At 39.4% G+C, this 27,856-nt stretch overlaps 1 protein-coding gene across 2 annotated transcripts in view; it reads right to left on the bottom strand.

Moving 5' to 3' along the window:
- Positions 1-1,420: 1,420 nt before the first annotated feature.
- Positions 1,421-27,856, bottom strand: part of LOC122973680 (RAS guanyl-releasing protein 2-like) — a 38,459-nt gene continuing 12,023 nt past the window's right edge. The window contains exons 2-17 of one of the 2 annotated variants that reach the window (XM_044341392.1): positions 26,200-26,336; positions 25,875-25,977; positions 25,568-25,624; positions 25,136-25,267; positions 24,417-24,567; positions 22,861-23,034; positions 19,459-19,575; positions 18,729-19,010; positions 14,698-14,772; positions 14,098-14,217; positions 12,565-12,680; positions 12,303-12,444; positions 8,177-8,213; positions 5,341-5,499; positions 4,206-4,268; positions 1,421-3,008 (exon numbers count right to left, since the gene is read on the bottom strand). In XM_044341392.1, coding sequence (XP_044197327.1) covers positions 4,210-4,268; positions 5,341-5,499; positions 8,177-8,213; positions 12,303-12,444; positions 12,565-12,680; positions 14,098-14,217; positions 14,698-14,772; positions 18,729-19,010; positions 19,459-19,575; positions 22,861-23,034; positions 24,417-24,567; positions 25,136-25,267; positions 25,568-25,624; positions 25,875-25,977; positions 26,200-26,269 — 1,794 coding nt within the window. In that variant the 5' untranslated portion in view covers positions 26,270-26,336 and the 3' untranslated portion in view covers positions 1,421-3,008; positions 4,206-4,209. Of the gene's footprint in view, positions 3,009-4,205; positions 4,269-5,340; positions 5,500-8,176; positions 8,214-12,302; positions 12,445-12,564; positions 12,681-14,097; positions 14,221-14,697; positions 14,773-18,728; positions 19,011-19,458; positions 19,576-22,860; positions 23,035-24,416; positions 24,568-25,135; positions 25,268-25,567; positions 25,625-25,874; positions 25,978-26,199; positions 26,337-27,856 lie in introns of both variants that reach the window. The other variant, XM_044341391.1, reaches the window with a different exon arrangement.

Genomic DNA, 27,856 nt, shown 5'->3' with positions numbered 1-27,856 from the left:
GAGTAATATTTCAAAGTGGATATTACGTTAGTGTGTCAGGTTTACGACATGGCTCCAGCTTTTCTTTTTGTCTATCCTGTATCGACCACCATCAAGGTAAAGACACAAAGCTGGACATTTCAAAATTGATTTTATTGCATGCAGGAACATTGCCTTGTGTGTCACCTAATAGCAAGAATGTTCTTTGTTTGCTTCCAGTCCCTGATCCTTTCTGTGTGGCGTCTGTATACTCTGCTTGTTTGTCTTTTGGTTGCTTCAGCATGCAAGTCAGTTTGATTAAAGACACAAAAATGGCCATTAAGGTGAATTGTCTATTTATCTATGATGGTCCTGGTATTTCCTTGCTGGGCGAATAGACAGCTACAGGAAATGGATGAATCACAGTTGCATAATCATGTGGTCAAAGCTGTACACCGCTATGTGTGTGACTGAGGTCGATAGGCCAAGTCATGAACACATCACCTCTGCAGTTCATCAGCTCATTGTTGGTTTCCACATGAGAGCATTTAGCAGTATCATAGCACTGGATAAGATATGAGCCAACTCAAAGGCTGGATATAGCCGGATCAATGTCCTCCCATTGAACAGGACATACAGACTGGGAGCCGGGCAATCAGAGGCCCAGACTGACTTCATCTCTGAGAGTAATTAGATGTGGCATTGACTGCAAGGCTCATTCGAGACTGGTTATTAATGTCTATAATAGATGGCCAGTGGACAATGGATCACAGTCACGAGGGATGGCAGGAGTGTGTGGTGGCAGTTGTAGAATCGATTCCAATGTCTGGATGAGTCTGTTTTAGGAGTGGATGTGGTTAGAGATATTTTTTGTTTCCAATGTTGCTGTGCTGTAATTACTGTGAAACTGTTTTCTGTTGGAAAGGGTGGAGTTGGGAAATGATGAAAAAGTAGTTGCATCAAGCAGTTCCAATGTGCTTTGGGGTATTCTCGTGGTATTCAAATGGGCTATTCTTCTTTAGATGTGAAAAAGATTTCAGCTCTACAAGTTCAGCTGTAAAGCAATATTGCCTAAGTGTTGGATGGGCGTTACCTCCAAAATGTCAAAAATGCTCATGAACAGAAAAAACTGCTTTGAGTATTTCTGAGAAACTAATTGGTTTGGAAAACTTTTAAATAACCAAAGATTTGCAGAATTGTCCAACCCAGAGAATATTTCTTCAATGAATTTTTCAAGTTAAAACATGAAAATCACCTAAAACATCGTCTTTCCCCTGGGATTACCAGCATTAGTGGTAACGGATTTAAAATTTGAAGTAAAACAGACTGTGTTCAGATCAAAGAAGCTGCTGAAAGCTGAAAATATCTCCTGCTCAAGTTTAAATGAAACTAAAGAAACATCAAGGACTAGTGTGACTGAATTCCAGCAGCAGAAAGACAAGACAAAACTTTGTTTTTTTTCTGTATCATTCTTATTAGTCACAGAAATTCTTACCCAGAACATATATTAGAGTGATACCTGCTGCATTTAATACTGGAGAATTATCAGGGGACCACAAGGACTAGCATGACATCAGTCTGAAAGATTCATTCACAGAATAACAACAAACATCCTTCGTCAAGCAGGGAGTCACAGAGAAGGATCGGCAGCTATTAAGCAATTTATACAGAAAAATAAATACCAGCAATGTCAGGAGTCTCATTCAATGACAAACCAGCAGTTAATAATATGGCACTCGAAGTCTGAATTCATCTCTCCACAGGCACAAAGCAACAGAAATATTTACTGATGTCCTCAATCTGGAATTTCAAAACTTCATGTTTCCTACATAAATGATAACTTGGCGTGCTACATTAAAAAAGGAAAGAAGCCTCAGCAACGGAGACGTCTGGCCAGAGCATAGAGCCACGAAGGGAGAAGCATGCAGGATAAAAACAGCAAAATACAACTTGCGGGAAAACAGATTCTCAAGGAAATGTTTTTCATATGCTGCTGTCAAATGAAAAGCCTCATTACTTCTGTTTTGGTATTATTCTTTTGATTATTTTGTCTTTACTGACAGTCTCAGAACTGTAGCTCATTCAAAAACTAATAAATATAGTTAAAACTAGCAGAGGAATCAGTGGGATGTTAGCCAGTTTCTTGCTCTCTCCTGTCAACATATTTATTCGGGAAGATGAGCTCTTCATCTGGCAGCGGCAATTCACTGTTTCTGCTACATTCACAGTACTGCAAGAGGACAGATCATCTATCAGTGCACTGGCACAAGACAGTACTGTATACTGAAAACTACACCACAGCAATAACTAGCTATAGGACAGTCACTGATATTCAGGTAAACATGAAAAAAATATAACATTGTTCAAAGTTCATCTTAATTATAACTGTGCACACAGTCATTTCAGCTGTTTCCTTAGCTGGCAATATAGTTGCTTTTGTCATCATGCTTCAGTCGGCCACCACAAAATCAACAGTATTTTATCTGACATCAAAATTTGTCCTATTACCGGACCGTTGAAATGTATTTCAAAGAAAGATGAACAACAAAAAGCAGAGCTTCTCAGATTAAGAAGACGGTAGCTTAGTCTGGGAGAAAGGTTTACATTCTTGGCAATAACAGCACCTCTTATGTTTTATGTTTTAAAGAAAAGGTAGACAGTCATTCCAATCTGCAGCAAAATGCACTCAAATTATTGACTCTACTGACTTTAACATTCCACCAAGAATATACAATTATTTGGACTTTTGTACATATAGTAAGATTTTACAGTAACACTCTTGGCCAACATGTAGTCAAAATGCAGAAATTTTACATAAAATGATACAAAGACATTCCATTCACATTGGTCGTCACATTCATGTGAGTTAAGTGGAGTGGAGTTGTTGTTGCAGTAGCAGTATGTGTCCACTGTGTGGCAGCATGTAGGTATCCTGGCTTGTGTTCAGTGCAATTTCTCTGACATTTCTTCTGACATACTGTAGCACATTCTGTGTCTGGCTCCCAACAGTCGCTGATTTGGCTTCTTGCACACCAACTGTAGGAGGGATTCTAAAATAGAGAACTGGCCTCATAAAAATCACACTTCAGTTCAAGCTCCTGCATGGATTGTGATACAGTGACTGATACAGCCAGTGGCACATGTTTAGATGTTCAAGGAAAAATCTACATAAAAACACATAAGCACTGTGAAAAAAGTGTACATACAATGGCAGAGTTTCTGTACATTCCTAGTTTTGTTGTTAGGTGGAGGATGTTAGTACCTGCTAAGTGGTCAAGATAAATTTGAGGAGACACAATATGATTATATGGTCTTCTTTCTCAAAGCTTTTTTCTTGTAAAAATACTGATTAGCTCTGCCTATATGAGAAAGAAAACTGCTATTTGATTGAACTGCTCACAGCTCATACGTTTACACAGCCTGTGAAGAGAGGTTGTAAGTAGACACTGCTTTGTTTTAAAGGTCACAAGCCAAAAAGGTTGATGCATGATATCACATCAAGATATTTCCTGTGCAGATACACTTTATTTGGATAGTCAAATTTAAAGGAATAGTTTGACATTTTGGGGAAAGCACTTATTCACCTTCCTGTCAAGAGTTAGATGAGATGATTGATGACACTCTTACTTTATGTCTTCATGGTAAATATGAAGCTACAGCCAGCAGCTGGTTAGCTTAGCTTAGCACAAAGACTGAAAACAGGAGGTAACAACTAGCATGGCTCTGTTCAAAAGTTAAAAATCATCAGCCTACTAGCACCTCTTATTATATCTTGTTTATACAAATCTCAAATTTCTCAAAATGCATTTATGTTCATCAAAAAGCAGATGTTCAGCAAATGTGACTTATCTATTTGCTGCTGTACAAGCTATATGCTAATGTAATGCTAATTGATGAATATTAAAGGGGAACTGCCCTGATTTTACACATACAACTCAGGTGTTGGGGAATTCTACTGTATATGTGAAAAAAACAATATAAAGCTATGCAAAGAGGGAGCTGCACAAAGTCTGATAAAGTGACTCAAATGACATTACTTCAGTACACAATGAACTTTTTAGGACACCAGGAGTTGCTTTGGGGTAAAATAACAAATATTATTAACTCAAGTAAAAATCTCTAAGGAACACTGAAGATGCATAGGCACATCAAAAATGTAAATAACAATCATAGTTGGAATGCAATGAGTGTGAGAATAAGTGACAGGAGGACTTTTCTTTAGCAGCCAAAGTAAACATCTCTCTCACCTGGTTATAGGTGGACATCAAACACTCCTTCCTCCACTGACTCTAAATCCTCTTCAGCAATTACTGATAGAAACAGAGAAGGTGATGATAAAAAAAAACATAAGGCATAGATTGGTCAATCAAATGGAAATGCAAACTACTACCTAAAGTTAATGAAATGTGTGGCTGTTGTCTGTTTGCCATGACAATTTATTTGCCTGGCAGCATTGTCATTCCACTGATCAAGCAAGGTCACACTGATATAAAACAGAGCCAGACAGGGCACCACTTTTGCTAATGTCTGATGAAAACACTGCATCCATGAGTCACTGGCCTCGCTGTGGTGGGTCAATCACATTTCCATTGCAAATTAATCTCTATTGTTTGAGAATATCTTCCAAATGCCAGTGCTCCATATGCTTGGAGGAAGACAAAAGCACCCTTCAGAAAGTGGAGGTGTTGCAGCAGTGACATGAAGTGTTGAAAATGTGTTATAAAAATTCCTCTTAGTATGTGTCTGCGTTATTGTGTTTTTCGAAAGAGAAATGTGTATTTTTCTGCCAGTGTTTTTGCCGGTGTTTGCACATTTTGTGAGTGTTTCACATGACCACATTAGTGCACTCTATTGTGCCTTGCCTAAAATCAAGAAAGCTAATGAAATTATTTCATACTACATGTATGTCATATGAAAAAAACAGAACTCTACACCTTAAAAGACTGTTTATTAGTCTTAAGTTTCATGTGTGAAATGTTAAATTCTAATTCTAACTTCACCATCAACCAAATACTTGTGTGTATATATATATATATATATATATATAACATATATGATGTTCCACTAAGTGTTTATATGTTAAATGTGAAAAGCTGAGAATAACTACCAAAAAGAGCAACAAAAGTGTGTTGAAGTCTGTAGTCGCAACAATTTCAAAGGTTTCAAAGGCATCAACATTTAGAAATTGGTGTTTGTAACTGCAATGTCACAAATATTCTTTTATGACATGAATGCAGCAGAAATATCTGCCAAACCAATGAAGTTTTTTTTAATATAGTTTTTGTTTAGTTTTCTTGCTCCTGTGCAATAGAAAGACATGAAATAAAACTAATTATGCATTTGGTCACATGACCCATCTGACTGCCTCAAGACACCACTCACCTGAGCTTTGCAGGCTAGGTGGGGTGTTGGCAGGTGGAGGGAAGCTGTAGGATCTGGCCTGGAGAGCTGGCGGCGCCTCGTGGCTGATGCTCTTGGTCCTCTTCCGGCACTCGACGGCCAGGCGGCTTCGGCAGGCCTTGTGGCAGTTCACCCCGCAGGCTGCCACCGTGGTGTTCATGTGGAGGGAGAAGGACGGCAGCAGGGAGAGGTGCCAAGAGAGGAGGAGATGACGGGAGGGTCGGAGGAGAGGGAGGGAGAGTCACCGAGAGAGAAGGTGAGATGAGAGGAAGGGAAGGGAAGGCCAGGAGCAAATGGAAGATGAGGAATGGGGTGGAGAGATAGGGACAGGGTCAGATAGAGGGACGGGTGCAAACAGAAACATCGGGGCAAATGGGAGAGCCAGTAGTGACAGGAAAGTGCTCCTACACGCCATGCAAATGCATGAACACTGGCAAACACACACATTGAGGACGACTGTGCCTGACAATAACTCTGTCAACCAGTGGGAGTCTAAGAGGAGAGGGCCGACGGATCATCGAGCAAGGCAGCAAGAAAACACGTGTCAAAGAACCTGAATACACACACACCTTAGTAGTGCCGTCACAGTAGCCAAAATTTAAATTCTCCTTGACACCATTGGTAAATATTTTTCATTGATGTTTGACACGTTCAACAAAGTGTTTAGCAAATTAGAATTCCATGTCATTACCACCTCTTGACAGTATAATAGGCTAATTAAAAAGACAAAATTCTACTTGTTCTCCTCAGTGGGAAATGTATTATTAGTTCAAGCCTCATCCCAGTCAGTGGTCAAGTGCCTGGTCACTCATGATGAACCATAAAACGCTGAGGTACAGGCAATTAAAAAACCTTTATTGTATCAGATATCTGATATTGCATCAGTAACAGAATCTATGTATGAATCTTAGTGTTGATATGTAAGTTAGAAGACTGTAACTGTGACACTGAGATGCCTCTTCTATCTTAGTCTAAATTTCTAAAGTCTACTTCCCCAAAACACACATACAGCTACACGCACACAGATTCTGAGTTTTCAGCACACTCCACTCCTGGACTGCGTTGGGTGATTCATTTCAATTATGTCCCTGCCGATCGCTCTACCTCCCTGAGTACAGGCTCACAATGGTAATGGGGATGAATAGCTGTGGGGCTCTCTCATTGACTTCCTCTGGTCTCATTAATGCACTGGAACAAGCCAGAACACTCACACACTCCCAGTCTGACTTGGCGACATATACTCCTTTAGAGTAGAGAGTTCAGGGGGTACGAATGGGTTGTGTGTATGTGTGTGTAGAACGTACAAAGTAATGCATGAATCTGTTTGTGTGTGTTAGCTCTCTTTTTACCTCTGTGCCATTTTTCCTCCTTCTGTCTCATAAGGAGCAATCATGTTGCTGTGTTTCTGTTTTAATAAAAGAGTTACCATCTAAGCATTATGTAGAAAAGCTGTAATATTTTTTTACTCTTCCTTTAAGTAGAATATGTCTTTGTAATTAAGAAATTAGTCTTTTTTCCCCTAAACAAAAGATGCACAGTGCTATGAACACTGCTAGTAACAGACCGCACAACCTCAAAGGCCCCAAGGAGCATTAATTACTCTAGTTGCTATGCAACTCAAATGTTTGATGATAACTTGCAAGCTATTTAATAAGCGTTAGTTAGCCCACCTGAAATGAACCTGAATGAATGATGAAGCTGATAATGCTGAGAATGAAAATGGACAAGAGAAAGTTAGTGATTGAACTGCTTGTTGTTGAAGAGAATGAGGAACATATCGCTACATAACATCCTCTGACACATGAGACCTCTGCATACAAACATGTAGATCCAGTTTCTCAGACTATTTTCACATTGATATAAGGCTTAACTGGGGAAATGATGCCACTTCCAGAACACAAAACACACAAAGCCATTAAAGGTAACAAAAGGTGCAGTGACACACATAGCTTTGTGCTGTACACACAAATAAGTTTCCTATGGAAACCTATTAATCAAATTAGTTTTCTATGGAAACTAATTTGTTGACATTGACAGCAGTGGAATCAGTACTGTTAACCCACATAAACTTCTCCCATTCATAAAACTGAGCTATAATCAATCACTTCTTAAAAAGACTCCAGCAGATGGAAACTCTCATGATTTGCATTTTAGATTTGACATAATTTCCAAAGTTTTTGCTTGATATGTGGAAGGAAACATATGTAGTCTAACTTATTTACAGTGCTGAACATCTGCAGATTATCACAACTTAATTTTAGCATCAGCACAGACCACTAGCAGTACACCCACAGCGGGAGAAAGAGGAAGCTGAGTGCGTGTGAAGCTAATGACCATGAGGATGAGAGGGGGACAGGAGGGGTTGAAGGTTGCTTGCCTGTGTGTATGTCCATTTGTGAAATTAACCAGCTTCTCCCAACACTGGTCTACTGGGAGAAATAATAAGTAATTGTGCATTGTGTTTAGTGTGGTCTCAGCTGATGGAGCTTATCCAGCTGTTGGTGAGCAAGGCTGTGTTTGTGGACATACAGCAAAAGACTGTGATATATTTGCCATGGATTCTGTGTTGATGACATTTACTCAGCACTCCAACTCTGTGGAGCTCTATCTACAGAGGGTGTGTGTGTGTGTGTGTGTGTGTGTGTGTGTGTGTGTGTGTGTGTGTGTGTGTGTGTGTGTGTGTGAGTGAGTGTGTGATGGCTGTGAATCGATGGTGTTAAAAAGAATCGCTATTTCTTTGAAGCTTTACCCTTCGGAGTGGAACACACATGTCTGTGCAGCACACGCGGAACAACATCAAAATGATTTGTACTCTTACCTTTACACTTGTAGCCTTGCTTGTAGAAACCCCATATCTAAAAAAGAAGTTGGGTGTTAATAGGATATGTTTTCATTTCCATGAAGGCAAGAGGGATGTTAAAAGGTAGGTTGAATGAGAGGTCTATTATTGTAGGAACTGCGATGCTCATCCATACGTTATGCTTTAATATGTATAATGAACAAATGTAAAGTAATTAGTGCCAAATATAAATAGAATAATGAAGCCTCCTTCACCGCTTTCACTAACTTACCTTCATCTTGCTTTACATATCATTTCAGTATCTACTGTAACCGTATCACAACCTTCATATCTGATCAAATCTGAATACACTTAAGCTTCAAATCTGGTGGTTTTGAATATTTCAATCTGTTAACTAAATATATGTATACTGTAAGAATACAGAGGTCAAGTGCCCAGTCAAGTTCACATGTAGTAACTCCAAGGAACCTTAAAGTGCTCTTGAATATGAATAAACTGATCACAAACATCTGGAACATTATTCCCTCACTATTTCTGGTGTGTTGTCTCCGTAGAGTATCAGATGTAATGTGTGATGTGGTGAGAACTGCTGGTATATTTGGGGACATCTGAACCTTTACATAACCAAATTTCACATTTTTCCTCCTCATAATGTGCACATTTGTTGATTGTTTGTCATCTGGGGTAACTTTCATTGACTAATTTTGTTTGCCAGCTGTGCCTGAATACATCATCAAGGAGAAGCTTCAAAATGTCCTTTTTGCACAACTACATTAACAAAAACACTGGACAATATAATGTATTAACTATCACTAACAAGGCTCTTCAGGCTGTGGTGAACTGTGTACTGAAACCACCTAAAAGGAAGGAAATTAATCTAAAAACTTATGCTTTGGAAAATGGTTGGCAGTAAAGATAAAGTATACACAATTAGCAGGTAATGGGCTAAAACATGTTAAAACACCCATATAGTCTACGTCTTGACATCCCCCATTGATGCTGAGGTACCTACTGACGGCTGAAAAAAGTAAATGAAGAAAGAGGCACAATGGAACAGAAAGAGATGTGAAGTGAGAGAGAGAGACAGAGGGAAAGAGAGAGGGAGAGAGATGAGGTTGGCGGGACAGAGGGGGTGGAGGGGGGACCAAGATCAAGCGGGACGCGGGGCGCGCACAGACAGTGGGGGAACAATGACATGAAAGAGCCGAGCTGGAGATCACACACTGCACTGGCACATCTGAGGAGGCACAAAATATCCTGACCTCTTCACACACACACACACACACACACACACACACACACACACACGCACACACACACACACGCACACACACACACACACACACCTCGACACCACAGATGCACACACAAACCTACATGTGTGAATGCAAACACACATACACCCACATATACACACACACACAAACAAAGACACACACAAACACAGTGGGAAATCGTGAGCACAGCCAGAGGCTCTACAACAAAGAGAAGTCGGTTACGAGCAGAACATCTAAACACAACTATCATCACAGCTCTGCCTACACTGACTGACCTTTACTGCCTCTGTAGACTGTAAAACACAATGCACCACAAGCAAGAGCTGGAAATAAAACACTAACTTGCTTTGTTTCTTTGATGCTTTAAGCTTTTAGAAAACTTCTATTAATCTAAAAATGATTTGGCACTTGTAATATTGGATGTTTCATTACTATTACAGAACATTTTGAATGGAGGATAATACTTTTTCAAGTGTGCCAATTCTTAAGGGCATTTATTCTCGAGGAAAGAACTTGAACTACATACAGTGTTGTCAAACCAAATGTCTTCTATCTTTCTCTACCAGACTTGTATGAGTGACAACAATCACATGTCATTTGGTTCCTGCTTTCCTGAACTGTTTGATATTACACCAAGTACAGACAGATAAAGTTACTTGAAAGTGACTGAGGAAAGTTTCCACTTGCCATCTGCTCAATTCAAATTCACATTCTTGGGTTGGTATCTTTCACAGGACACTTTGACTTGTCTGGTGATAGAACCTGTGAACTTTAGTTTTCATTTTTTATGTTTTAAGTCTAGTTCATTGTACTTTGAAACCTACTAACTATTGTTATGCTGTACTCTTAGAAAATACCTTATTTCAGGGACATTGCTGTAATGAATTTAAAAGTCAAGGCTGTGGTTTATTTAAAGGAATAATTTGGGAATAATTTGGGGGAAGATACTTATTTGTTTTTTTGACAAGAGTTAGATGAGAAGATCGAAACCACTGTCATATCTGTACAGTACATAGAGTATGAAGCGTCTGTCATGTACCAACACAGAGAAAAAAAATTGTCCTGTGACTTGACTAAAAGGGAGTGTGCCATCATCTATAGTAAATGATCAACCTGATGAGCTGTGTAGGCTTTACACATGATTGTACAGCTGTTGATTAAGTCTTGTACAGTATGTGTTCTCAACTAGCTGGAGCAAAATCATTGCAAACAAGACAAATCCATTGTGCTTAGATGAAGTTACAGGGACTGGGAACAGATTTGTTTTGTTTTGGCACACCTCTCTGCTGCCCAAATCTGCTACCTGGAAAAATGTGGTCACCCAAACATGTCCATTTTGGACCTTGGAAATCAATCGCTGGGTGTCATCAGTCCCAAGAACAATAAATGTGGCTGATTGTGTTGCTTTATTGTAGAATAGACTGCACAGACAGACTGCTTTGGGCAAAAGGAGACATTTTTCCCAGTGAGAAAAAATTAAAATACTCTAACACACTGAGTCTTTGTCACACGGTATGAACAACTCCAGCAATAATAGACGAAACAAGAGATTTGTGTGTCATTTTATTTCTATAAAGCTAGACTGTCAAAAGCGTTAAGAGCCTTGTGCATCACACTGCAATATCTCAATTAAAAGTGCTCTCAGCCTCCAGCTACAAACCTGCTGTGTCCTCCTGAGATGCAAAAAACTAACGTTCTGTACTTTGTCTCCTCGCTTTGTGCATTTAAAAAACTCATCTGTGTGCCATTAAATAGGATGTAAGGCCAAATGTGGCTGCAGGCAAAACAGCAGAAGATTATGAAGATCCATGTGAGACACTGGAGGTGAGTGAACTCTGCAGTGTTTACAGGAGGCCTGCTTCAGCTTGTGTTAGAGATACATGCTGAAAAATGGACTGCGGGAAAATATTGTTTTTGCACAGCAGCCAAGAGGAAAGGACAAAGCAGGCAGATGAGGAAGTGGCTGGTGTATCTACTGCTGTCACACACAGACATATTCAAAGGAAGAAGCATGCTGCCAAAGTCCTTATCTTTCCCTGCTCTCTATTCTGAGTTTCCCCTCATGATGGTTTGAAAACGCCAGAGCCTTCCCTGGAGAATATGCATTTCTGTGCATGAGTGTGTGTCTAAATAAGTGTTAATGAAAGCCTATACACTAAAATCTATGAGTCTTTTGAGGCTTACAATCCGATTCTAGCTTATATGCAGTACATATAAACGAATGGGTTCAATATGAGTGCTCCTCTCCTGTTCTCATTACAGCTGAGTGCTGACTCACTGTCTGTGTCTAAATAACAGAGGGCTCCTTAGGGGACTTTCGGGAATGTTAAGGGCCAGAGGACACACACATAAACACACACAGCCACACAGATGTAACATTGCCAAAGAGGAGGGTTATCATCTCGCCCAATTACCTTCCTCCCATATTTCCCAGAATGCAACTTCAGCAGCATGTGGCTGTAGCTCATAGTAATTGGCATTACCCTGACCTGACAGGAAGAACCTCTGAGAGATGAGGCGATCATGCGCTGTAGTGACTGCCGAGACGTTTAATGAAGTGCAGTCAGTCTATGCGGCTACATAACCTGGGAATAGCTGGGTGAGCACAACTGACCTTTAACCTTTTTTAACAAACTATGACACGTGCCATTGATTGGGTCAGTGAAGAAATCAATGCACAAAAGCAAGCACAGCAAAGATCAATATTTGTTTAAGACCTTCATGGGGGCCTGAAAGGTTTATGATTTGTATTTCAAACCATCTATTAAGTATTACACATACAGTAGTTTTATAGTTAAGTGTGGTTATAAGCTAGGTACAAACACAAGCTCAAAAATGTGATTAATGTGAAGAGGGTCTTTACTCACAAAGCCGGCACAGTGCTCGCAGAATGTGGGCTTGACATAGGTGGCCTCAGTGAAAGTGTGGATGAAACCCATCTTGCAGTTCAGCAGAGAGCTGGCTTTCATAAAGTAGTCTATCATCTCTTCTCTGCTGATTTTCCCGTCTCTGTGAAAGAAAGCAAAGAGAGGTGAGTTTGACACGGGAAAGACTGGATCGGTCTGTAAATTGGCTAAGTCTGTAAACCGCATGGATTCTACATCATTGAATAAATCTGCAAAGGCTTACTGGTTCTTGTCCAGTTCTCCAAACTTGCTGAGGTAAGGGAAGTTGTTCCTAATTGCTTCAAATTCATCCCTGGAGATGTTGCCATCACCGTCTGTGTCGAAGTTCTTGAAGACAGACTGTGAGGATTGTAAAGATTAGTTTCAGCATGTATTCTACTATAGAGTATTAATGAGTAGCAATGTCAGTCCCGACTGTAACGTAATCCACTGGAATAAATAAGTAAGTAAAATAAGTTGATTCCTTAAATCATCTTACACAAAGCATGTGCATGTTTTGGATCAGGTTTAAAAAATATGTGAATAAAATCATTTCACTGTCATCTACATTGTCATCTACAAACACATCATTTGCATCCACAATTTGAAAATTATACGTATCATAATTATGGAATAGCAGTCTGGATAATTTAAACATGCTTTTGAGCTATCAATCAAGTAATTTCCAAACATGACTATGTAACTATGACTATGTAAGTTGAAATGAATTAACCCCAACCCTTGCTCAATTCATTACACTAGTACCTAATGTTAACTAATGTCAGAAAACTTAGGATACATACTGTATATATCTTGTGACATCACTAAGACAGCTTGCTGACTTCATGACCACTCTCTACTTGTGCTACTACTTTTTATCATTTACCATTATTCTTTAACTGTGGATGTTGCTCATGCTACAAGGTTTCACTTTAAAGCCAAACTATTAAACATTTGCTTAACATTTGGTTATTACAGGATAATGGCATTGAATGGAATTTCCTTCATATAACAATATTTTTTTAAGTTGCTTTAAAGGCTTCATTAGTCATTGCCTGCCTGAGAGCCGGTGGAATTGAACCAAATTCAGGAAACAATGAACATGTCGCCTGCTGTGTTATAAAACCACTGAAATATGTATCTGTGACAGGCTAAAACATAGTGCAACAGTAGCACAACTAGAGATAAGTCAGATAAAGTCAGCTAACTAACTCAGTAATGTCAGTTACAGCAATATCTATCTAAAGTGTGTTAACATTGGCTAACATTAGCCATCATAAGCTAATGGTTAGACCAAGACGACCAGACCAAGTAACGCCATTGTGGCAAATTCCCTGAATGTATTGAATTGAGTTCAGGTGCGTTCTTTTGCTTATGGTTTTTAAGTGCCATATGTAGCTAGAACAAAGATTGTGTAATTCTTCTTTCAAGTTATGAAGTCCCCCTTTCAGGATATTTAACTAGTATAACAATTTAATGGTCCTGCTTCTATCATACATAAAATACAAAATTGAAAGGTATTATTGTAAAAAATGAAATATCACTAGTTACAAGATTTCAAGTGATCTTCCCAGCTCTTGTAATTGTGGTGTAAGATTACTACATGTCTTAGCAATTTGGCCAGAGAGCCCAGAGTGCTTTGCAGTTATCATGTCAAGATGGTGGTGGAGAGGATAACAACAGATAATTCACCCTTTGCCTTCCAGTGCCATTACATTGGACCCCACAGGTTACAATTATCACTGAGAGAGGGGAGTGTAGGGGCTGAGAAACTCACCTCCACCATCTTCTCTATGTGGCTCTTGATGATGGTCGGGTCAGCGTTGGGCTTAACCGACACAGCCCACTCGTCGATCATAGTGGGCTTGGGGTCAGGAGCAGGGACGGGGCTGGAGTTCTGCTACAGCCAATGAAAAACCAAACACCATGATGAGATCAATATCAAGCCAGGGAGGCAGAGGCTGTCGTCTCACAAACAAAAGAAAGAAAAGAAAAGAGAGCTGCTGTGCAGAGAAGCAGCGAAGGGTTACTAAAGTGGATTTAAATGTCATGAGAGAATGAAAACAAAGATTTCCAATATGCATTTCTACATGGCACTCAAGATAGAGTTGTAATAGCATCTGTTTCTAGGATATAGCAAATATGGGATTTGGAAGGTTTATCTGATATGTAAATAAATTAAAAATCTTGAGGATTCATTGTTTCACACAGAATGCACACAGTTTAGGGCTAGCAGTATCTTAAGCAGGATGACACTGACCAAAAGGTACAGCGAATATCAGGACCTTCCTTCATATCAAGCGTGGAGTGCATCACTAAACTAAACATGGGAAAAGGTTAGTACAAGACCCATAGTGTAGATCTGTGTGCTGCTCACCGCTGGCTTGCGAGGTTCCCGCTGTAGAGAAATCTGGTAGATCTCCTCCTCTGTGTGGTACTGATCCAGAGATACCTGCACAGAACAGGACACATGGAGTCAGTGTGAGTGAGGACTGCGGATTTGTCCACAACCAAATTTTTGTGCATATACCCTCCACTCAGTCCAGGATGGATCACCATTGTCCAACCAGAAGATTTATAATTGTCATGATATAAACTATATATCAGTGACAATAGAAGCATAAGATGATTGTACAGTGGAAACACTGATTGCACAAACCAATTAGTGACTTTTAATAATTGTCTAGGTTTAACTAGCAGATAAAGAATTCCAAAGTAGGATTATTTAGAGCAGGGATAGATCATTTTTAAAAACAGTAATTGTGATAAAGAATAAAGATTTGTCCCCAAATAAGGCTGGTATAGTTTTAACATTTTACCTGTTGTAATCAATGGTTTCACTATAATAAACATTTATGACTCATGGTTAAGAGACAGTGTTAGCTGGCAATTATATGAGATTTATGGTAGAAACTAACGACATCAACCACAAAAACATTATGTGAAAGTGCATTTACCAACTTCTTCCTGTGTGAAGTAAAAACTTTTTTGTGGTATGTTTCTAAAAATGATTTCACGCGGGAAGTGATACATACTGCCTGTCCTTGATACTATCTACAGTGTCTAAGTGACTTTCTAAAAGTATGTTTAACTCCAAATTCACATGAAGAGAAGTTCCCTGTACTTTGTATAGTACTGTGTATAGTATACTATCTTAAAACAAAATAACCGTTAAAATCTTCCCCCAACATTTGACTACCTGTTGTAAGTATACAATGATATATAAATAATTGGACCTTTGAACTTAGATGGAGGGTCAGTGTTTAACTGTTGTGTTTAGACAGATATCCTGTTTAGACAGGATTTAGACAGTCTCTCTTAATTCCCAACATCCATCTTCACCACAGCGTAAATACATTCCTGTGCAGCTTTCAGCCAATAGCAGCATTTATGAGGCACATTCCAACTGCAAATACTACTGATACAGATGCAAAGGTGGATACCATGTGTGGATACCTTTATCACCATTTATTCATCTTTCCACTGTTCGCTCATTCACAATAATGTATAAAGGGAGTTTGTTTGGTTTTTTTAATGTAACTTTTCAATGCTTTGAGTACCACAAATTAAATTCCATTCCTCTGATTGTATCTTATTGGGGTGGTGGCAGAAATCTGAGACAGATATTGCATAGCCTGGACAAACGCCCATCCTCTTCCAACTATCTGCATGACCAGATACAGGAAGAGGTAAGTGAGAAAACCTTCACTATCTGATATATTTAGCCCTGAAGCCTGCTTGTCAACAACTTGTGTGACACCACACATACAAAGTGAATTTACAAGAGGATGTGAGTCTTTGACATTCTACGCCTCTACATTTCACACAAAGGCCTTCTCACGCTGTTTATTGCATGAATTGCTAAGTAGAGGTATCTTCTATATTAACACAGCCACTATGGCAACAGGTGAGAGAGCAGCATCTATTTTTGCTCCACTTAACACATTGCAGCCACATGTAATTATCCCCTGCATCCATTGTTGGCCTCAAATTATTTTCCTCAGAGCTATTCTCTTGCCGTAATTGTGTTTCCTGGATTTTATTGAGTTCAAGTGGTAAGTGCGGAAGGAAAAAGGTTTTTCTTCTTGTTTGGTCCAATGATTTAGTGGAGCTTACAGTATTTCGGGCAAAGGTTAACTGTAAATTGTTCACCACATTTAGGCCAATATAAAATCCCCTTTGTTTGAAAAGCTGATGAATGTGACTAAGATAGGAGGAAGACTGTATTTTACACTTGTGTGGTTTGCTTTTTTTTTTTTAGCTCTCTACACAGGCATGCCTTTTTTATTTTTGCAGGATTTATTGACTTTCTTTCCTTCTCCAGGGCTCAAGCTAGATCAACTCCAATAAGCAGTGGTATAAGATAATTGGGTATTGAGTCTGTCCAGCAAACTTTCCTGGTGCCCCTCAGCTCCAAAACCTGTCAAGCTGTTTTCTTTCATTTTCACAGAAAAAAGAGGGAGGCAGCTGCAATCTGACATGAACACCTGCAGACGGATTGAGTAATTGATCTCTTGGGATTGTTTTAACTCAGAAAGCTCTCCTTCTCAAATTCAGGAAACTCTTATCTGCATCTGCCAAAACATACCGACACACACACACACACACACACACACACACACACACACACACACACACACACACACATACACACAGACACAGGAGTTTAGCATGAAGTGCTAAAGCACCACCTCAGCTTTCATGCTGAAGTGCACACAGCAACAACGCTAAAATCAGTCTCGCTCAGTATTCCCAGTTTGAGGCAAACCTCCCACTATATATAAGATGAAGAATCATCCTGTGATTCTGCTGCACAATATCCTAATTTATTTGAGTTGAAGCTGTATTAAACTATCTTCTCAAAAATGTAGAATTCTCACTGAAAATATGAAGTGTCATTTCTTTAATACCAATGATTTACCAAATTATGCCTTTACCTACATTTGAGTTTAAGTCAAAATACTGTTTTCTGCATCTAGTTTAAATTTCATACCATCATTTTAAAATGCAAGGTGAATGTATTTCAGAAAGTAATTACATGTTTTGGGACTGATTATTTCCTGCTGGAGACTTCCATTTCTTCCTGTTGGTGATTGGCAGGAGTGTAATTGAAGCAGAGAGTAATTTTGTTAGCCAAGAAAGACAATTTTTTTCACATTTACTAGTAATGATAGCATAACCTTTATCTAAGAGAGATTAAAAAACATAAATCAGTAAAAAGATAAGTAGATAGTAAAGTGATCTCTTTAAGACTTTACAATAAAAGTGTTTCCTGAGAATAGATTTAAAAGAAGATACTGATTCTGCCAGACTGAGATCTTTAGTCAGGTCATAGTAAAGCCAAGGCGTCCTGACAGTAAAAGCCCTTTAGTCTTTAATCAGGATATAGGAACAGACAGGAGGTTGCACTGCAGGTTAACAATTTAAAGATCAGTGAAGTTCAATGAAGAGATGGTTAAATAGGGGTTATATGGTCTTGACTCCTATTCCCAGTCCCAGAAAAGCATCATTCTAAAACGTCTAGTTTCTAACACAGTATTATAGTAGTCATCCAAAGATAAAGTAAACAGGCACATTGTTTATTCCTCTCTGTATTTTGTAATGTTAGTGTTCATTCTAGTTGATGACATTCTACTGTCTGTTGTTAAAATAGGTTGCAATAAGCCAGTAAAGAGTGTCTCTTGTTTCTACTATAACTCATCATTTTCAACATAATTGGCATAATTCACACACTTAAACTGGATTTATATGAAGGGGTTAACAGGAGTTTCATCGTAGATGTCTACAGCAAATGTTTCAATTTACAGCTTAGTGTCTGATTTCACATTTTGATAGCAGCATGGTAACACTAGATAGATGTATCATATGTGATTAATCAGACCACATTGCACTTCAATTATATTCCTCACAGTAACTGTGTTTACATTCTTTAATTCAATTCATAATATCAACTGATGGCGGGTTAAGCATGTACTAATATAATTGGAGTTACTTATATTTCATCCTTCCTCATTTCTGAACAGGAATTTTTCACTTTTGTAAGACACATGAATGTTATGTACAATCTCTGGCCTATGTCTGCACATAGATTTTGTTCCAGCTGGCCACTGTACAGTTTGTCAGACCACTAGCCAATCAAATCACAGCAGAACAAAGTCTGTTTATCAAACAGGCTGCCTGTTACACTCACTGAACACAAAGTGTTCATCCTTCTGAAAGTTTTTCCGCCTACTTCAGTGCTGTCTGGGTGGTTAATGAATGTTTTCAAATTCTGTGGCAACAAACTCACAGCACCTGTACCGTGACCTGATTTTGCCCAGTACAAGCTGTTCTTTGTGGGGGCATTTTAAATTCAAGTCATCATCTTGGACACTACACATAAACATTCTGTCCAGTCTTTGCACTCACTGTAAGTAGGTTGAGGAGGTCTGTGTTGGAATCGACACTGGGGGGTGTGGTCTGGATCAACGCCAGCTCTTGAAGGATGGCATACAGCTGCTGGGTCTTAGCCAGGTTGACCCGTGTCTTCTCTTTGTCAGCCCAGTCTGGCAGTGCAACATGCACAGCTATCAGGTCTTTCAGGTGCACACCGAGGATGGGGAATCGAAAGCCAGAACACTCCGAGAAGCGCTTGCGGTATTGACTGTAATTGCCGCATGATGTCACCAGTTCAATGAGGCTGTTAAAAACCTGCAGATCAAGTGGATGAAATTAATGGAGATGAAATTAATTTAAGAGAGAAGAGACAATGGAGGGGGATGGGATGAGAGTTGGCAGGAAACAGAAAGCCTGTCTCAAGAGAGATTTGTGTAGAAAAATCAAAAACATTCTGTAAAACTTTGCTCCAGATGGACTTACATAACTGACGAGACACTGTAACTCCCCCGACTGTTGCATTCAACTTTCTAATATGGCTCAAATTCATAGTTTTGAAAAGCTACTGTGTAGGAGTAATTGGCGCAGATAATGAGCTTTGCAGTTTACACAGTTGAGATGCGGATTACTGAATCAAAATTCAATATCACTTGTTAGCTAAGTGCATCGACATGACATGATGTTGAATTTGTCTGGTTGTGTTTGACTGCGGATGCCAGAAATAGATCAGTGATGGATGAGAGGATGGTAGCAGCTACTGCACCTTGTTGGTCTCTGCGCTGATGTGGCTCTGTGTGTCTTTGAGACGAGAGATGGAGCTGTTGCTGAGGCCACCCACCACCGCCATCAGTGTGTTGAAGTTCTGCAACTGCAGCAGCTTCTGTGGACAGAAAAGGAGGACATATTAGGAGTGAGGGTGAAAGAGGAGGCAGCTTGTGAATGTGTTAGTCGCTGCCAGAAAGGATTTTAAGCAGAGAGCGAGAGTGAGAGGGTGTTGTAGGTTAAAAAAGATTTATAAGGAGTCAGAAAGATGCAGGAAACAAAAATAAAAGCTTTAGCTAGCAAAGCCAGAGATTTTTTGAGTAGGTAGAGAAAGTCTGCAAAGTGTTCAGCATCTCACCATCTAATCAGTTTACCTGAGCAAGATATTACTGAATGTTCTAACCTGTCTGTGTCAAAGTTAACACTTTGTGAATGGCACTCTGCAGGGCTCCACGCTGCCCTTCTGCCTGCGTGGCATCTCTCTGAAAATCAATGGGTTCACAGCTGCGTGGGAGAGCTGCCAGAGGGGATCATTTGATTCAGCTCAAACACCCTTTGGAATCAATTGGCAAAGCAGTGTGGAAGGCAGCCCAGCATTTGCAGAGTAGGTTCATCTAAACTGCACGTGCATGTGGCCAGCAGCGTGGCCTGGGAAAGGTTTCATTGTCAACATGCCAGGTCTTTCCACTGGGTGTAGAATAAATACTGTGTGTATGATAGGGGCAGGAGATCGAGTTCATTCTCTTGTCAACCAACTGTTATTACACAGCCGACTGGCGATGTGTAGGCTATTTATGGCCACAGACACAAACACAAAAAACATACTGTGAAATGGATTGGAATTGAGCTTTTCAGTGTGGAACAAAGGGACAATTTTACATTTTAAATTATAGCACAAGTCCTTGCAGTCAAGAAAAAAAAATAATGACCATGAGTCAGTTCTGTTGTAATGCACTCCCAATAGGAAGCTGAAATGGGACACAACCAGTGTACCCTGAGGGAATCTCTGGGAAATGTCAAGTATGTCAAGGCTACCTTCTGTGCTGCCTCTGAATACATTTGAAATCAGCTTAAACAAATTTTTGTCCCTGCATGTGCTTGCACTGGGCTACATATCTGAATGCCAAAATATGAGGCATTTCAAATTGGGAAGAAATTAACAAAGGAATTTCCAGCAGGGATGGTCTGTTAGAGTGGGAAATATTGATTATCATTATGTGGACACAACTGTCTTTCAAACAAGTGGAATCGATTCTATAACAAGGTGAAGGTAGTAGACAGAGATGGAAGAAGCTATTAAGTACAATAGACATACAGTAATGTTCATGATGCTTATTGTGTCATGCTAACAAAACAGATAAAGTATTTAACCATTTACAACCCACTGATCTAAACACTTGTCAAACTGCCAGTACAGGAGATGCTGTCAATAGACCGTTGTTGGCTCTCTTGTTTTGTTTAGAAATTGTGTTACAACTCTATATGTGCGGTATCTATAAAAAATAAACTGAAAGATGCAAGAAGACTTTGGGCTGCTGCTGATGGAGATATTTGCAGAGAAGAATAAAGAAAGGTGAGGAGGTCATTCTCAGGCCATCTGCAGTTGAACTCTCAAAGTTGTTTGTTCCACACAACAATGCTGGTCAGAATCAGCATTGGTCTTCACCTCTACACTGTCATAGCTTCAGAGAACAGTGGAAAAAGTCAAGTGTTCAATATCAAGGAGGGTGAAGCGCTTAGGAGATTTCTGCTGATCTCTCCTGACAAGAACCCTGCTGAGGTGTTGGAGTGCTGGTGTATTCTGACAGTGTGAGGTGAAGAAACCTGCTGAGACCCTGCTAAATAAATTATGATGAACTGAAGTTTGTCTTGCAGATGAAGAGAAGGATAAATGAAACAAAAATTGGAGTAGACTGAGGCATTGCAACAAGTAACGAGGATGCATTCACAGAGCACTGCAGGCTATTAGGATGAAAATTCTTCATCTGCACTTTCTATGGTCGACTGAGCTTCCCTCGCACAGTGGAGAGGAGTGAATTGTCACATTGAGGGAGAACTCAGCCCTTCTGGCGGACCACAGCAAATGATAACATCAAGCTGAAATGGTATCAATTACAGTGAAGCCCAGGATGCAATTTAAAGGGATGTTTCTGTAATGAAAGGACGACAGTCTCCAGACATGTGGTCAGAATAACCGTACAAGGCAGTGAGCTGGCAGCTTTGTTTGGGAACTGGCAGGGAGAGACCAGATTAAGTTAAGATTAAGATTAGAGCCCTCTAGACCTGTAGATGACTAGAGATGATTTCAGTTGATGTATGTACAAATGAAGGGATGAAGGGATACATGGATAGATAACGAATATCGTTCTTTACTTGTTCACAATATACTTTGTGCTGCATTAGACAAGATGTTTGTTTAAATACACCGGTGGGAAATTTGTTTAAAAAATAACTGTCTGCTGAAGAGGAATGAGTGAGCACTCCATAAAGAGAAAGCTGGACTCCCCAGTGATGGCGAATCCTGCAGGGAGATTTTTTTCACTGTCTGCACCATCTGACACAACTTCTGGATAATGACTCAGAGTTCCCTAGAATAACTTTTAATGGTCCACATTGCCCAAAATGCACCATAGTTTGTTTGTTTCCCTGCCAAGTTTTGTTCTCTCTACCTGATATATAATACGCAGCTGTGACTCATGCCACCTGCAGAAGATCCCTAGTGACTCCTCTATTGTGGGATGCATCATTGAAGTCTTTAAAGTCAACAGGAAGTGTATATATGTATAATGAATAAACCCTGTATCTCAATTTGCAACAAAGAGATCATTATCTTTTGGGAATTATTACATTTAATTGTCTAATTATGAAGACTTTGCTTAGCAAATTTAGATTTTCATTCTGTCAAATAGTTTTCCATGCTCCTTCATTGGTTGAGACCATTTCATAACCCCATAGGGCCATAAAAAACACTGGATAATGCCAAAAATGGATCATCATCCAGCTGAGGCAAGATAGATTTTTGTTCATTCCTGGGAGATGCAAGGTTCCCCTAACAGCAGCATTATCTTAAAGAGCTCTTAGTAGGCATCTTAACATGCTAATACTGCCAAAGCCTTTTTAAATTAAATTCACTTCTTCTTACTTTTTGTGCCACTTAATGGGAAATGATCGCTGCGTGTGTGCAAGTCATCAACACTCCACAGTGACTTTTCCCCTTTTCTCCACATTTAATCTATAATTCACTTTTTTATGACTTTCTCTGCTGTTTCTCTCTGCCCCCAGGCGATCATCTCCTATCAGTCTGCTTCTTCATGCACCCTAAACCCCACAACTACCCCCAACAACATTGCTCTGTCTTAGAAATCTTTGCAGTAAACAGCCTTAATGGGCTCAGCATACAGACCTGTGCCACTCTGATGAAGTGGGAGATGACGGTGGCTCTCTGCGGGGCAGTGGGCTTACTGAGCACCATAAGCTGGATCCACTGGGAGACGCTGTTGAAGAGCGTGATGAAACGCTCCAGAATGGGGTTATCCACTGTGCAGCCGTGCATCACAAAGCTGTGGTAGTCCTGAAACTAAAGGAAGGAAGGGGCGTGGACACATTTTATTTAATTTGTTACAAATGAAATTTCAACATACTTGCATAACTGTATTTTTATCAATCCAAAAAAATGGCAGTTTACTTTCAACACGACAGTTATATCACCAGCAAAGATATAAAGTTATGTATAATGTTTTAAATAAATCAATATAGCTAGACAAGCACTCATAGCAAACCATCATTTTATCATTAAAGGGGCACCAATTTTACACATCACGTTCAGTGTAATCATCATGAGTAGCATATGAAGCTGTATAATTTTTTCTGTGGCCTGTGTCACAAATTGGGGGTGTGGAGTTTGAAAAACATGGGCATATACCAGGTGTAAAGAAAGATGTTACTGAGTTGCTTTATGGGAAATGTAGGACCCAGTGTTGTGAAGGGCGGGACTTATATGCCTGACTAAAAGCTAGGATATCTCATGCTCCGCATCTCCATTTTCTACCATCTTTTTTTAAACTTGTCTATTGTATGTCCCCCAGCTGGAGTGCCCATTTAAAGGTGCAGTGTGTAGAAGTTAGTGGCATCTAGCAGAACCGACTTGGCAGAAATGAAATATAATATTCATGAATATGTTTTAATTAGTGTATAACCACCTGAAAATTAGAATCATTGTGTTTTTGTTACCTTAGAATGAGCCCTTTATATCTACATTTATAGCTATATGGGAAGCGAATCCTCTTCCACAGAGGCCGCCATGTTGTACTGCCATGTTTCTACAGTAGCCCAGAACGGACAAACCAAACACTGGATCTAGAGAGGGTCTTTCATAACCTCACCACTCGATGCCACTAAATCTTAAACACTGGTCCTTTAAGGCAGAATGTTGTTTAAAAAAAGCAGCCAATAGACTGATTCACTGACTGATTAAACCTATCTTCAATCAGAAAAAAAAACAGATTTGTTTTCACCTAGTCTCAATTCAGAATTCTATCATTATTGCACCAGGACCAGTCGGCTAGATGCTCTATATTTCTATTAAAGATGCTTCTTTTGTTTTATATTGAGCCAGATTCTGTTGAGATAAAGATATACTAAGACAACGCCAAGACAAATCACTACCATTGTCCCCATCTTTCCACAAACATATCACACTTGAATAAATTATCTATAAAAAATCTACCATTTAAATCACAAACCCAGTCATTGCCTTTGCTTCCCAAAATAACATTCAAAGACCAAATGTTTCCAGACAACAAATATAATTACTGCCAGTAAAAGTCCATTTTAACCACTATTGCTTAGCAACAACAATGTGCCTCCAGCATGTAAACACTGAATTACTTAAGAATTCAAAGAATTGAGGAGCCATAAACATCACACAAGAGCTTCAACACCAGCTGCAGTCACACTGACCAGGATCTTGCAGAAGGATTTGTACTCCAGGTAGGTCAGGTGTTCTGCCAGCTCACAGGAGTCGAGGTGGTCAAATAGCAGAGACATCTTCCTCTTTTTGGACACGGATGGGACACGCTGAGTCACCTGCCGCTTCCATTTATATGACGGCCTGACAGGGATGATAAAGCAGAGAAAAGACTGAATATTTCATGAACAATTATCTCTCTCTTCTTGGGCCTTTTGGAACACCATCATAATACATTATGAGGATCAGCTTTATAGGCTCTCCTCAAGTTAGAGCTGCACTGACAGTGGTGCTGGATATCAAAGCAACATTATGCTGAAATATAGCATTACAGAACTTCCACGATAAAAGTCCTGTAAAACATTAAATATTAGAGGCAAACCACAACTATCCTACTAATATTCTGTTAATGTAACTTCCGCAGAAGAGACTTAATTTCTAGAAGGGCATTCCTGCATTTGCAAACGTTCAGCTACAGCAAATCACAAATCTGCTCCACAATGGTGTCTCCTTATGGACCACTAAAGGGAAGTTGAAGTCACACAGAAATGGCTTTTATGGGAAAAGGAGAAGTCACTGACCCTGCATAGCACAGCTCAGCAATGTCTGAGAACTGGCAATAAAAGGGCACGCTGACAAAAACACCCACAGACAAAGGCATTCATTCACACTGTAAACAACAAACACAGCGTTCAGCAGCCAATTCACTTACACACTCTCAATGTCAATGAGCTGACTCTGCCTCTCGTTGCCCTCGGTGGTCAAGAGGTCTTTAAAGTCTTTGATTTGATCCGCCAGCTCAGGGCTCAGATTGAACTCTGCTGGAAACTCTGAGATCCAGTACCTGGAAGGTAGAACAAAGGGATGAAAAGAGAGAAAGACGATGAGCAGTGCAAGAATGCAAGGCAAGAATAGAGGAAAAATAGACTTATTTACATCTACACAGTAATGTGACTGTTGCCAACACTTAAGGTGATTCATTGATTTAGTTGTTAACATGATGTTATAAAGACACATTTTGCCATATAACTGTTTCTGTATGACATGTAGTTACTGTCAATATTCAACTGGAAACCCCAAAACCCACAAATCAAGTAAATCAAATGAAATTATAGGGGTAGAAGTATGAATGACAGTTTATTACTTGACAAGATGGCAGATTCTTGTTCGGTGCTCAGCAGTGCAGCTCTCCTCTTGAGATCTGATCCAAAAGTCAAGGTGCAACCTTGCTGGAACTGGCAGCCGAGAGAGATAGACTTAGAGGCACCTTGAATCTAAGTAAGATTTGACAATTTTAAGAGAACCATTTAAAATGACCGTTGATAGTCAAGGTCCTTTCTCACCAGAAAGCCCTAAAATCTGACCTGATCTGACTCTGATAACATGACTCTGTCAATAGCATGAAAAGAAATCTTTAAGACAGACACAGAAAAACCAAAGGTGAAGGATACTTGAGCACGAGCTTCTTTGCCATGTCAATTGAAGGGATGTACCAAGGGTGCATCATGAGAAACATGCGGACCAAGGGAATATCCTTCAAAGTGCCTTTCTCATCTGAAACGGGGAGACAGGATGACAATCATCATTAGGAAACATGACCTTGCAATGTTCACCTGCTACCTGCTGTGTGTATCTATTCTGGTAGTCTGTGTGTGAGTCATTGCCTGATCTCCAACACTATACACTTCAACAGAAGACATTTTTTTAAATTTCACTTAATTTCCCCAAAACATATAAATGAATAAAGTTAAACATGAAATGGCTAAAATGACAAACCAAAGGCTTGGATGCATGCTTCCACCAGCTCGTCCACTGTGGCCGACTGCTCCGATAATACAGACTCCATCGTTTCCTCCTTCCTCTCTGTTGCTGTCCTCGTTTCCCTCTCTCTGGTTTGTGTCTCGTGCCTCTCACTAAGCACAAAAGAAGAAAAGAGGAAAGCAAAAGAGAGTGATTATGAGGCAGAGAGAGAGAGAGAAAATGAAATCTGCAACCACTGTTGCTGCATGTTTGAAATAGTTGTGTGGTCAGTTATTTTGCATCCTCAGTGCGAGCGAGAGATAATAAGCGACTGATTACACAAGATTCAGGATTGGCATGATGACATGTTGATACTGTCTGTTGAATTTAATTAGTATATCTGTCTGCCAATATCATCCCTTGGCTGATATGATGGTTTGACTTGACCCAAAAATTCAAGGTGTCAGTGTGCAAAACCTGCACTGAAACTTGTTCTACTTGAATTTAATTGGCGTGACTTTCATTGGAGAGTTTAAATGTCTTTTTGATGTGTAAAATGCTAAGACAGTTTTAAACCCTGCATTCTTTTTATATTTGGTGAAATGTAGAGCTGAGGATTGTTTTGACTCCCTTACTTTGACACAGTAGTGTAAAAAGTTACACCCAAGTTATAACTTATAGGAAAAGAAGTTGACTTACTGGGAAATATCTGATGGAGTTATGCAATCAAGGAATATATAAACAGAAACTGAACTGACCAATGCTAACTTTCTGTGCAGTTTTTGGTCAGTACAGAAAAAAACCCTAAAATGTGATGTAAAAATCAGAGGTAGAATGTAACTGAGTACATTTAGTACTGCAATTGTACAATTATCAGGTATGTCTAACTTTCTTGAGTATTTCCATTTTATGCCTCTTCTTCATAGTTCTGTTTTATTACATTTCAGAGAGAAATGTTGTACTATTTACTCAACAACACTAGTTTGACAGTTACAGTTACTATTTACTTTGCTGATTAAGATTTTACAAACAAAACAAATGATAAGTTTATAAAATATGATGCTTTTCCATGAGTTTAACTACCCAACAACATATAAAAATAGTTAAATTAGCTCAAGGTGTATTTTTTACACATTATTGCTAATTTTACAGAAGTAACATCCGAATGCCTCTTACTGCACTTATGGAAATATTCAAATTTTAAAAATAAATACTGGCAGCAAGTTCAATTAAAACAATAGCATTGTCTGCATTGATTTTAAATTCTGTAACGACTGAACTCTAATTTACATTTGCACATCCATACTTGCTTGTGAACTTTCCAGCCCTTCTACAGGAATAGTTATATGTTGCACAGATGCAAATTTAGCATACCATTAAGGTCAGAATTCAATAGTGACAATAAAGCCTGCTTTGACCTCAATGTGGCTTGTTAAAAAACACTGATAGAAAGCCACAGGCCACAAGGACAGGAAACCACAACTAATTATCTCCTTTCTGACTAGCTGCAGTGCTGTGGACAACACAGACAGCACAATGAAAGCACATTAAACATTAAAATCATATCCGCATATCCTGGACATGTATGATGACATTTGGTTCAGTCTATCAGACTATTTTGTTTTTGATAAAAAAAAGGGAACTGGGTCTTGGTGATTGAGGAGGTCCTTATAACAGGAAACCATGGCAACCA

The sequence above is a fragment of the Thunnus albacares genome, chromosome 22 (assembly GCF_914725855.1).
Source record: "Thunnus albacares chromosome 22, fThuAlb1.1, whole genome shotgun sequence".
Classification (NCBI taxonomy): Eukaryota; Metazoa; Chordata; class Actinopteri; order Scombriformes; family Scombridae; genus Thunnus; species Thunnus albacares.
This window is presented reverse-complemented; position numbering and strand designations above follow the sequence as displayed.